Consider the following 12486-nt stretch of genomic DNA (forward strand, 5'->3'; position numbering starts at 1 on the left):
CCCTGTCTCGAAAAACCAAAAAAAAAAAAAAGACTGTGTCCCTGTGACTATGCGAGTGTGAGGTGAGTGTGTAAGATCGTGTAAGTGTAAACGATGGTGTTATTTCATATGGTTCTGTTGAGCACGCTTGTGTGAACATGTGAGAGTCTGTGTATGTTTTGAAGGTGAGAACATGTGTGGAGGGCAGGTGTATATACACATACACTGTGTATGTGTAAATTCATGTCGCTGTGTGTGTAAGTGAGTGAGACTGTGCTTGTATGCATCTGAGAGTGTGTATCTGGATGTGTAGAGATGTGAGCTGTGAGTCTGTGTGGGAACTGCGCATATGTAAGACTCCATGTATCTCTGTGACTGTGTGTTGGCCTTTGAGTGTGTGCGTAAGTGTGCAACACTGTGCATGTATGAGAGTATGTTAGTGTGACTGTGATTACCTGTGAGGAAGAGAGTTTGAGGGTTGTGTGGTTGTGAGTGTGATTGCTTAACAATGTTGTGCGTGTGTGTCAGTGTGAACATGTGTATATTTGAGGGTGTTGTGAGTGTGTAAAAAGGTGTGTGTGAGCACAGGGCTGTGATGTGCGAGTGTGTTTGTGAGGATGTTTATAAATGTTTGAGAGTGTGATTCAATAAGAGTGTGTGTGTGTGTGTGTGCAAGGGTGAGGGTGAATGTTGTGTGAGAAGTGTTTATTTGAGTGTATAAGTATTGTGAACACAAAGGAATTTGAGTCTTTTTTTGTTTGTTTGTTTTTCGAGACAGGGTTTCTCTGTGTAGCACGGCTGCTCTGGAACACACTCTGTAGCCCAGGATGGCCTTGAACTCACAGAGATCCACCTGCCTCTGCCTTCTAAGTGCTGGGATTAAAGGCGTGCGCCACCATTGCCCAGCATGTTTGAGTCTTAATGTGAGTATGTGAATGTGTGAGTTAATGCGTGTGAGTGATTGTGTGTGAGTGTGTATTTTGAGACAGTTTCACTATGTAACTGAAGCCGACTTTGAATTCACCTCCCTCTGACTGTTTAGTGCCCGGATTCCAGCAGTGAGCCCCCACATTTGGCCCATACACTCTGAACCACAGTTTCCCCATTGGCCAAACCAGGGTCAACTCATCTCTGACCTTTGCTCTCCAAAGATCCACACACTTCCCTCATGTGTGGGCACATGAAGGCACTCACTCTACATGAAGAGGGCACACATCTGTCTTCCACGTTTCTCTAGTGTCCCTGTCCCTCATTCTCCACACCAACCTTCCTCAGTCCTGGGTTTCACTTACCATGGTCACCAGGGTTGCGAGCTCCACCCTGGGAAAGTGATCTGGGCACAGCAGAGGCCTAGTGGATGCGGATGCAAAGACGCCTGCTCAGAATGAGCCTGTTGATCTGTGTGGCAGCCACGTGAGGGCTCAGCCTTCCCCTGGGGCTACCATGAGAGTTCTCAATTTATCCTGCCTGAGCACGCAGGAGACCAGATTGGTGGCAGGCAGGCGCATCCACAGAAGCCTGATATAAGCTTCCAATTATCTTTTAATTTCACTTCTGTCTTCATTTGTTTATTTCGGTTTTCTCTAAACAGAGACTTTAAAAAAAAAAGTCTGTAATTTATGGCCTTTAGGTAGCATTTGTTCACCTGCAGATGGAAGCCTGAACTAGAATCCTAACACCCTGGAAGGGAAATGCTGCCTCCAGGGACCCCAGAGTCTCCCTTCTTCTGCCTTCTCTGCACAAATTGTGGCTTATGACCTTCCCGATGAGCAATGCTCAGCCTTGACTTCCCCTATCCCTCTGTGCTCTGACCTTTCTGGAGCCCCCCCCCCAATAGACACTCCCCCTCCTCTTGAGGACCATGAGTTTCTCATGGCTGCATTCTCTGCTCTGGTGGCCTCCCTGTAACAGAGGAGCAATACAGCCACATCTCAAACATTCACAAGTAGAGCGCCGAGAGGTGGAGACCACCATTTCATGTGTGAGCATGAGCTCTGATCTGACCAAAAGCCCACCTGATTCAGCTGACAGCCCTTCCCTTGCTGGATCTGCTCCACTAAGTCCAGCTCCACTGGACCACTAGGAGTCAATCGCACAGAAGACAAACGCCTTGCTGGGGCCTTTGGATAGAACAAAGCCTGGGAAACAGGCTGAGGAAGGAAAGGCCAGTTCGGAAGGATGAAGAGCTCAGTGAGGCACCATAGAAGGACCCAGGGAGGCCTGGAGTTTGATTGAACCTGGACATAACACAGAAGGGTAAACTGAGGCTGTGGAGTAGAGGGGTCACCCTGATAAGGGAGTAAGGATCCTAGGAGGCCAGCATGATGGCTCTGTGGGTAGAGAAGCTCTCAGTCAAGCCCGGCAAACTGAGTTCAGTATTCAGGCTTTACACGGCGGGAGGAGAGAACAGACTCCTAAGGTTGGCCTCTGATTATCACGTGTATGCTATGGAATGTATGTATACACACGCGCTCACACACACACACACACACACACACACACACACACACACACACACAAGTGTAGCGTTTCCCACGAACCAAGTTCCTGGGCCCTCCAAATGGATCTTATTTTCACTTTGCAGTCAGAAGACAACACCAAAAGAAGAGTAGACCGTGTGCAAAGGGCGTCTAGGCAGCTCAGCCACCTGAATCCTGGGCACGGTGGAGGGTTCCGCAGAGCAGGGCTGGGCCCAGCTCTTGCTCACTGACTTGGAAACTTCCTTGCAACTGTGACCTCTGCACCCACCCGTGAGAACCCTTAGAGGACCCTGGTGTGTGCGGGGAGGAGGGATAGGAGCAGCTGAGACTCCCAGAGAAGCAGGGATAGGAACAGCTCAGACTCCTAGAGCTTTAGCAACAAGGGGCTTCCCACGTGTTAACTACAACCTGAGCCTGTCCACCTGCCGTCCCTCCCCCTCCACTTCTCAGATAGGGAAATGGAGGCACAGAGAAGGAAAGTTACTCCCCTGAGGTCACATGGTGAATAGCAAACTTGGGTAGATTGGGTCCACGGTCCGCAATGCTGATATTAGCGTGCATGTGGGTTCAGGTTGAGGGATGTCCGTCCTCCACCGACCTCTTTGCCTAGGAGGTTGGCTCCTTCCTAAAGAAGAGGGTGTGTTTTAGCGTCTCACTTTCTCTGATGCACTGCATTTCCCCATCTGCTTCAGGGCTGGTTTCTCCTCAGCTTGTCAGACCCAGATGGTAGAAGCGGTCAAGAGCCTGGTCAAGTGGCTTGGCTGCTGGCCCAGGCTCAGCCTCCCCCACTGCCTCCTCGCCTGGTCAGTTAAATGTTGACCCCTCTGTTGGGGCCAGGACCGTCCCTACTGGCCCAGGACCTGTGGCTCCACCTGCCCCACGACAAAAGCTACCCAAGCCTCCCACCCAAACATTTGCAAAAGAGAAAACAAACACACTGCACACAGAATCCAGCTGCACACGCTTCCAGGTATCGGGTGACAGATCTTCTAGGCGCTTCCTGCCTCTTTGATACTCCGAGTGCTCTCCAGCCGCGGCAGGAGGCTGATCTCGAGCTCAGCCTCAGGTTAGGACCCCTGCCCCCCAACTTCAGGGAAAGATCGAAAGAGGCCAGCAGTGACCTTAACCATCCCTTGCCCCAGTGCCACCTCAGCCAACACAAAGTCACCTCTGCTCCAGGAACTCAGCTGGCCAGAACCGGCTAGGGACTCCCTCCCACTCGGCAGCAGGATCCAGGAACTGGTCCTTATTGGGCAATCATTAATCAGATTCTTGGCATTCCTCTGTCCCTGGCCAGCATGCTTCCCACCGGAGCTGGAGCAGAGACCTACAACTGGCATTTGGACATGCAGCTGACCAGCAAGGTGGTGCTGTCCGCAGCTGTGCTGCTCCTGGTGACTGCGGCTTACAAACTCTACAGGTCCAGGCCTGCCCCAGCTGGGCAAGCAGGGAGAAATAACAAGGCAGATGATGACGCAGAGGGCTGGGGGCAAGCTGCCTTCCAGAGGGCTTCTCCAGGGACCCTGCCAAGGGGGACAAGACGCAGGAAGACCAGCAAGGGGGCTGGGGCCCCACTGGACGGCAGCTTGGAGGACCCAGGAGACTCCTGCCAAGTGGTCACCCCCAGATCTGGGGAGTTCACAAGGAAAGGCTCCGGTGAGAATCAGGGAGGGCAGAGCCCAGACTCTCAGCAGGTGCCTCCTTCCTGCGGTGGCCAGGAAGAAGCCGGAACAGCTGTTAGAGGTAAGCCCAGCCCTCCCCACCTCCCCCATTTGGGCTGTGAACCCATAAGTTCCCCAGCCAGACTTGCTCCAGGAGTGGGCTGCTGCTGGGTGGGTGACAAGAGCTCTCCATGGCCAGACAACAGACCCCCAGAGCAAACAGGGTCTGGGGACCCGGGAGCCCCCAACTGCTGCACTGATCCCACAGTGGTGAGCAGTGACATGAAACAGAGCTGGGCCTTCACCCATGTGACAGGGGTCAGCAGAGGAGAGGCTGGGGCCCTCCAGGCTGCTGCAGACATGGGCCTGGCCACGCAGCAGCGGGAAGGAGCCACCAATGCCTCCTACACCTTCTCGTCCGTGGCCCGGATCCGGATGGAGGAGAATATTATACAGAAGGCAGAGGGACCGGGGCCAAAGCTGAAGGGCAGGGTATATGACTATTTTGTGGAGTCCACATCCAAGGCTGTCTCCAGGCCCGTCCCCTTCACGGCAGCTCTAACTGATGCTCCATCCCCTGGGCCTGGGCCAGAGCCCCTGGTCACAGGAGACAACTCCAGAGGCCCAGCTGATAATCCAGAGAATACAGCTGAAGTCATGACCCCACCTCCTGTGCCATCCCCCTCCACACCAGGCTTCAGCAGAAAGGTGAGTCTCCTGCAGATCGCTGAGAACCCGGAGCTCCAGCTGCAGCCTGAAGGCTTCAGGACGCCCCCTCCTGCCCACCTGGATCAGAAAGCTCAGATAGATTCAGCCTGCAGCCATGGGGAGCCCCATGTGCAACTCGTAGCTGGCACCAATTTCTTCCACATCCAGCTCACCCCGGCTTCAGCTCAGGAAGTCCACCTGGACCTGGGCAATTGCTTCGAGGTGCTAACCTTGGCCAAGAGGCAGGGCCTAGAGGCTCTGAAGGAGGCAGCCTACAAGGTCATGAGTGATAACTACCTCCAGGTCCTCCGCAGCACAGCCATCTACGGGGGCCTGAGTGGGACAGAACGAGAGCTGATCCTCCAGCGACGGTTCCGTGGCCACAAGCGCCTGGTGGTGGCCGATGTGTGTCCCCAGGAAGACAGTGGCAGCCTCTGTTGCTATGACAATGTGCAGGATGCCTGGCACCCGCTGGCCCAGCTGCCCGTGGAAGCCATGTCCCAGGGTTGTGCTGTCTGTACTCTCTTCAATTATCTGTTTGTGGTGTCTGGCTGTCAGGGACCCGGGGGCCAACCCTCCAACCGTGTCTTCTGCTACAACCCACTGACTGCAATTTGGAGTGAGGTGTGCCCACTGAACCAGGCCCGGCCGCACTGCCGGCTGGTGGCCCTTGAGGGGCACCTCTATGCCATTGGAGGTGAGTGTCTGAACACTGTGGAGCGTTACGACCCTCGAGTGGACCGCTGGACCTTTGCCCCGCCACTCCCGAATGACACATTTGCCCTGGCACACACAGCCACAGTGTGCGCCAATGAGATCTTTGTCACTGGAGGCAGCCTGCGCTACTTGCTACTCCGATTCTCAACCCAGGAGCAGCGCTGGTGGGCGGGCCCCACGGGAGGCAGCAAGGACCGCACCGCTGAGATGGTGGCCGTCAATGGCTTTCTCTACCGCTTTGACCTCAACCGTAGCCTGGGCATCAGCGTGTACCGCTGCAATTCCAGCACCCGCCTCTGGTATGAGTGCGCCACGTACCGCTTGCCCTACCCTGAAGCCTTCCAGTGTGCCGTGGTGGATGATCATATCTACTGTGTGGGGCGCAAGCGCATGCTCTGTTTCCTGGCCGACCACATCTCGCCCAGGTTTGTGCCTAAGGACCTACAGGGTTTCCCTGCTGCACGGGGCACCCTCCTGCCTGCCGTCCTGACTCTTCCTTTTCCTGATATGCCGCAAACCCCTGTCTAACAGCCTCTCTGCGGTGCTCCATGGGGATGCAGCAAAACTCTCTGCCCATCACTCTGGATAAGAGGTAGAGGCAGGAACACGGCAGAGGGGTAGAAAATTATCTCTCCACCATAGGCTACAGGGCCTTGGGGGAATTCTTGCACCTCCGTGGTTGATTGGCAGGCAGGCTGAAATGGTGAAGCCAGGGCCCAGCATTCCAGGACAGTGGGTGTCCACAACTGTGAGAGTGACAGACCAGCACTGTACTTCAAATTAGAATACCCTGCAGGGGCTATTTCAGGACCCCACTGAAACTCGGGACCTTAGGCTTATCCTGATCACAGTTCCAGGTGCCGGGGACCCCTAGGGACCCCTGAAGCTGCTTGACTTTCTGTGATTTACCACAAACCACAGACCAGCATTGGGACCCACTTTGAAGCATCTAAAGCACAGGCGTGAACAACCGAAGGAGCAGGTTTGGGCAGGAGCAGGAAGGAGCTCAGGATAGCCCAGAGGTTCAGCCAGAAGGACTGGCAGAGCTAAAACTGAAGGCACCCACGGGGACACCTGTTTGCGGAGCACACTGACCCCCGCCCGCTTTTCTTTTTCGGTTGCCTCCAGTTCTGTGTGCTGGAAGGAAGAGAAGCCTCCATCTGAGCACAAGTTCTATGTGATTACTAGATGAACATTAGTCGTTGTGCTGCCGAAGTCCTGGGAGATGGGATCCGGATGTGGTTCTTAGACTCCCCTTTTTCTAGGCCATCGCCATGTCCACTCCTACCTGACCACAGCACTCTCCTCAGAGTTCAAAATCCTCTCTGCCTGCAGGCCAGGACGGCCACCACTATTCAGCTCATCAGCACGGTCCTCTCCCTGTCTGTAGCCATCCTGTCTGCCAGGTCAGATGGGAAGGAACAAGGAGAAGCAGGTCCAGGATGGAGCTAAGGAGAGGGGAGATCCCAGTGGAACTTCCAAGGAGACCCAATTCCGAGAGGAAGACAGAGGACCTGGTCTCACCTTTTACTCTGCCATGCCCGTGTTCCATTCTGAGGGAGGCAAAAAACCAACTTTTTGATGCTCTTGAAACCACCCAGGAACCACGAGGTGTGAGTCACATTTGGGGTGGGCCTGACAAGGAGGAGAAGAACACTCTGGGCTCTGTGTCCCTTTAAAGTCCTCCCCAGATCCCACTGATGACCAAGCAGATCCATGGGTGGCCACACAGCTGCTAGAATTGAGGCTGGGGAACTTTTTGGAAGATGCAGGATTGGAATGTAGATTCAAGGAGGAGGTTGTCATGGAGATGAGAAGAGGTTTTTGTTGGACCATATAAGGTGACTATCCCTGGCTGAGGACCTGGGAGGAGGAAGCAGCTGACTGATTCTCGAGTGAGAACTGAGTGAGAGAGGCTATCTGGGCCATGGTGGGTCTTCAGGGAGGGAACCCTGCCCTCTGCCAAGGCCATGTCAATACTCACGCATCAACCTCTGTGGGAGGGAACGCTTCAGTAAAGAGAGCCAAAGACAGTTGTGGGATATTCGTACGCCGTGTGAAAATGTATTGCTATGATTGGTGCAATAAAAAGCTGAACAGCCAATAGCTAGGCAGGCAGTATAGATGGGACTTCTAGGCAGAGAGAGAACTCTAGGAAGAAGGCAGAGCTGCTAGCCAGATGCGGAGGAAGCAGAGTGGGCAGTGCAGAGAGATGATGAGGGAATGAGAAACCTGACAGAACGTAGATTAAAATACATGCACTAATTTAAATTGTAAGAGCTAATGGGAGAAACTTAAGCTAAGGTCGGGCTTTCATAATTAATAATAACTCTCCATGTCATTATTTGTGAGCTGGCAGCCCAAAGAAAAATCTGATTACAAAAAAAAAAAAACTGATTACCTGGCATGGTGGTCCCAGGTCAAGACAAGGTGCTTTTGGAAGATACCTCCAGATCCCAGGCATAAGCGAGCCTATGTCTGAGGGCAGCCAAGCCGAGAAGACCTGAGAAGGGCCTGGGATAGATTTTACCCAGGAGAAGAGGGAACACACTTGAGACACTTTCAGAAGCCTGAGGCACACCAATGGTAGGAACCAGCGAATGGTGAGCGTGGTCTTTATAGAGAGAGGGGCCATTGAGATCAGTCTGTTGTGCCTCCCTTATGCTCTCTGGGGCAGACATCACTAATCAATTCCTATATCCCTGACCTCCAAACTGTCCAAAACAGAAACCCAGCAATCATGGCTGGTACGTCAGAGCTGGCTTGTGGAGCTGGTTTGGGGGATGGAAGGGGTTACAGTGGAGCCAAGTAACCCAGTGAACCCAGCTTAGACACGGTGGTCAGAGTTCACTGGTGAAATGAACACGTGCAGGCTGTTTGGACTGGGCACGGCTCTGTGGCTGGGGAACAGGGTTCCAATGGAGGAGAGCAGGCTGGTTCGTAGACTGAGCACAGGAAGAGAGACTTTGAACTTAGCTCAAGTAACTGCTAAGACAAGGGCAAAGCCAGGGAAGTGCTCTGATCAGCCTCCTGGTGAGATAGTGTCTGAGGAGGAACTGGGGAGATGCACCGAGCAGGAAGGCAAATGGTTCTGCCACAAAGGCTGAGGAAGGGAGCTGCTTCTGAGGAGGACAACCACAGGGTGGAAGAGGGGTAGACGACAGATCTGGGAGAAGCCAACTTGGTGGCAGCAGCCGGCACAATTACCAGGGAGTCACAGGTACCATGTCCATGTCTGCAGCTGGGGGCAGCCAGCTGGCATCTGCTTCCCGTGGGCTCGGAGTCTAGGCTGACCACTTGACTTTGGGGAGTAGACTGGGGTCCACCAGCCTCCTGGCCTCAGCTTCCGCATGACCTAAGTGTCAACCGGCTCTCTGAGGACCGTCTGCCTTGCTTTTTTCTAGTAAGAGGTCTTACTGCTTTTGGGGGGAGGAAAATGACGCTTGAGTTACTTTCCACGTTAAGCCAGTCCATGCCCTCTTTGTACAAAAATAAATAAAGAGACAATTGGAAGATAGAGAAGGGCATAAGAAAGCTCATTTCTGCCACCCAAAGACATCTCCTGCTGGGGTGCGTGCCCCTCGGGTCCCTTTCCTCTGTTTGTGGGTTTTGTTTGGATTGGTTTTGCTCGGGTGTGTTTGTGCTGAACATACAATTCTGCTGCTTCCTTCTGCACACGGCGTTTTCAGAATAAGCATCTTCCGTGTTATTACAAACCCTGGGTAAACATCATTTCAATAGTCACAGAATATTCCAGCAAGTGAACGCATCTCACTCTGTTTAAACAGGCTCCCCTCCCTTTGAGCCTGTGGATTTGTCCCCCTGTTGATTTCTTTTTCTATCATAAATAAAATGGTCTTTGTTTCCTTATTCTTCTCTGAAGCCTCCCCCAGAATCAGAGAAGACAGCTCAAGTCCTATCTGGAAGCGCACGGCTGCCAAAACAAACATAGCCTCTAACATTTATCCAGAATTGGGGCTTTGCCCCTTTCGAACTGTAGGACACACAGCTGACCTTGGGAATGCTCAGTGAGAGAGTCAAAGCTGGCTGGTGGGAGGGAGCGGCCCAGACATCCTTCATACAGGGTTCTCAGTGCAGTGACGTCATCAACATTACACCCGCTTCTGTACACAGCTCCTCACTATCACGGCCCCGTTTACAGGTGGGAGTCTAAGGAAAAACCTTCCCTAGAGGCAAAATTTGAAGACTTCATTTCTTAAAAGTGTGCTAGAGGGACTGGGGGTGTGGCTTGGTTGAGCGCTTGCCTAGCAGGCATGAAGCCCAGGGTTACCTCGCTGACACTGCAATAACTGGGCGTGGTGGGACCATGTGTACAAACTTGGCCCTTGGGAGGTAAAGCCAGGAGACTCAGAAATTCAAGGTCATCCTTGGCTATATCATAAGTTTGAGGTCAGTCTGGGATTCATGAGACCCCACTAGATACGCTAGACAAACAAGAGTGCTGGAAGCCAACCTCACCTTGGCTGGATACCAGCCCCATCCCTGGGATTTTTCCGACCTCACTTTACCCATGCCAACCAATCGTCCTCTGCTTATGAACCTTCATTCTCTCAGCGCCTATATCTGTAAAATGGGTTTGTCCCCAGCAAGCTCGAGGGGCACAGTGTGAGAATAAGACACTTCCTGTTAAGCCAAAATCTCAAGGACAGCTCCAGAACACTCCTCAGAAGAACTCCCAGCTGTCTTGGAGGGTCCAGCTGGAAGGACAGGGTCCCCCACTTCCACCGCTCCCGACACCCCAGCTCCCTTGCCCAGGGCTTCTGAGGAGCCAGGCTGTCTGTGAATTAAGCTCTTTTCTTGTCTGAGGTCTCTCAAGATGAAAGCTAGTCCTGTTTTAGGGCGTCTGGGTTTCAGACACATAAGCACCAGCTGTGTCAGGCAGGGAGGGAAGTTCAGGACCGACCTGCTTGCCGATTGGTGGTTACTCAGGTCAGAACACTGCCATTTTCTTTGGATGATTTAGAGTTCGGAGGAATATCAGAAAGCTTCAGGCCCCCTGGAAACCCTCCAGCTCCAAAGGAGCACCTTTCCCTTATGGGTTGGGAGTAACCACTCCTCAGAAAGGGGAGAGCACACCCTGGCAGGGAGAGACATGGTCACAGACATCCAGAGCTTCCAGACTTTGTCATCCTTACCTGGAAGAGTCCATAGTGGCTCTGCCCCACCCCCTGGGAGTCCCCTGAAGCTGAAGCTAGAAGCAGCCCCTAGGCAGATGTGAGGCTGCAGCAGAAAGAGATGAAACCAGGGCAGGAGGCCCCTTCGGGGAGCTGGGGAACAGAAGAAAGGACAACCTGGAGGGAAAGCTCTGAAAACAGCTCCAGCCTCCGGTCCTTTGAAAAGCGAGAAGCGGGTCAAAATAAAACCAAAAATGAGGTGGCAGCAGAGTCTCCGTGGCCTTTTTTGTGAGCAAAGCGATGGAAACACCAGCGTTCTCAGCCCCAGGGCTCTGCAGATGCAAGGTAGAGATGGAAGCCGCCATCCTTCCCTGATGCCAAGGTAGGGTATGTGGCTTGGCTGCTATCTTCACAGATAGCAGAAAATGGCGAGGGGACAATGCACCAAATTAAAAAAAAAATTCACTATTTAAGCCAGTCACAGTAGTGCAGATCTGTGATCTCAGCACTTGGGATGTGTAGCCAAGAGGAGTAATTAAGGCCAGCCTTGGCTACGTAGCACATTTGAGGCTAGCCTGGGCTACATGAGACCTTGTTTTATTTAAGTGATTTTCTTTTAAAAGTTGAGTGGGGTTTAATAAATATATGTTAGAATGGAGTTGAAGACAGGGGCTAAGAGAAGGAAAAAGGCCCACGGGAAGAAAGTAAGACCCACACTTCATTGTCTTTGCAGAACCACCTGCAGGTGGCTACGGCAAGGTGACAATCCGTAAAGTAAACTCAGTCTCTCAGGGATTCAGGCAGGTAGGGTACATTCACATAAACAAGGTCTGATTGGAGATGCCAAGAGAACGTCTTGAGGAAGGAATAAAGCCCTACTCAAAGTCATGTCCATTCAGGTTGTGAAGCTGGGTCATAGCTATTTTAAAAAAAAAATAACAAAGCCGGGCGGTGGTGGCGCACGCCTTTAATCCCAGCACTCGGGAGGCAGAGGCAGGCGGATCTCTGTGAGTTCGAGACCAGCCTGGTCTACAGAGCTAGTTCCAGGACAGGCTCCAAAACCACAGAGAAACCCTGTCTCAAAAAAAAAAAACAAAAAGAAAAAGAAAAAGAAAGAAAAGCAGCCCATGTGTGGAAGGAGTGCTCTATGTGGGAAAGCCTTCACTGCAGATGCTGCTAAACCTGTTGGAACGTGTGTTTCTCAGACAGTCAGAGGCTTCAGTCACATTCCAAGGTAAGTGGTTCCTTTCTCTTCCCATATCCCATAAGTTCTCCTGTTTACCAATTATGCCTCAGTTTTTCTCCTATCAGAGATTCTGGTCAGGGGATTTTTTGATCTTTAAATTGCAGAAGGCCAAAGTTCTGTCTTGTGTACTTTCCTTCCATACCCGACCAAAGCATAGCCCCTGCCTAGCCAGGAGTCAGAAGCCTGTAACTGTGTGATCTGAGGGGACAAGAGGGTCCAAGCTTGCAGAGGGCCATCATTGGAAGGAAAGAGAATATCATTACCAGACACTTCAAGCCCTGTACAAGAAATAAAAGAGTTCTGATCATTCTAAGATCAGTGCCCAGAATAATGTAACCTTCTCAGATCCATCTTTAATGCTGAGAATCTCCAGAGAGAAATGCAATCATTATCTACATATTAATTCAACATTCAGGCTTATAAACTCATTGTTTATTGAAAAGGGATTTTTTAGAAAGACTTATTTTTTATTGTGTGTACGAGTTTATTTGTCTGAATATATGTCTGTGTGCCACCTGCATGCATTCCTAGTGCCAACAGAGTCCAGAAGAGGACATCAG

The 12486-nt window shown here is 52.1% G+C and overlaps 1 protein-coding gene across 1 annotated transcript; it reads left to right on the forward strand.

Annotated features, from left to right (window-relative positions):
* Positions 1 to 3757: 3757 nt before the first annotated feature.
* Klhdc7a (kelch domain containing 7A) lies at positions 3758 to 7656 on the forward strand. Its single transcript, XM_005352933.2, has one exon. The coding sequence runs from the start codon at positions 3758 to 3760 to the stop codon at positions 6071 to 6073; it is 2316 nt and encodes a 771-aa protein (XP_005352990.1). The 3' UTR covers positions 6074 to 7656.
* The last annotated feature ends 4830 nt before the right edge of the window (positions 7657 to 12486 follow it).

The sequence above is a fragment of the Microtus ochrogaster genome, chromosome 10, assembly GCF_000317375.1.
Source record: "Microtus ochrogaster isolate Prairie Vole_2 chromosome 10, MicOch1.0, whole genome shotgun sequence".
Lineage (NCBI taxonomy): Eukaryota > Metazoa > Chordata > Mammalia > Rodentia > Cricetidae > Microtus > Microtus ochrogaster.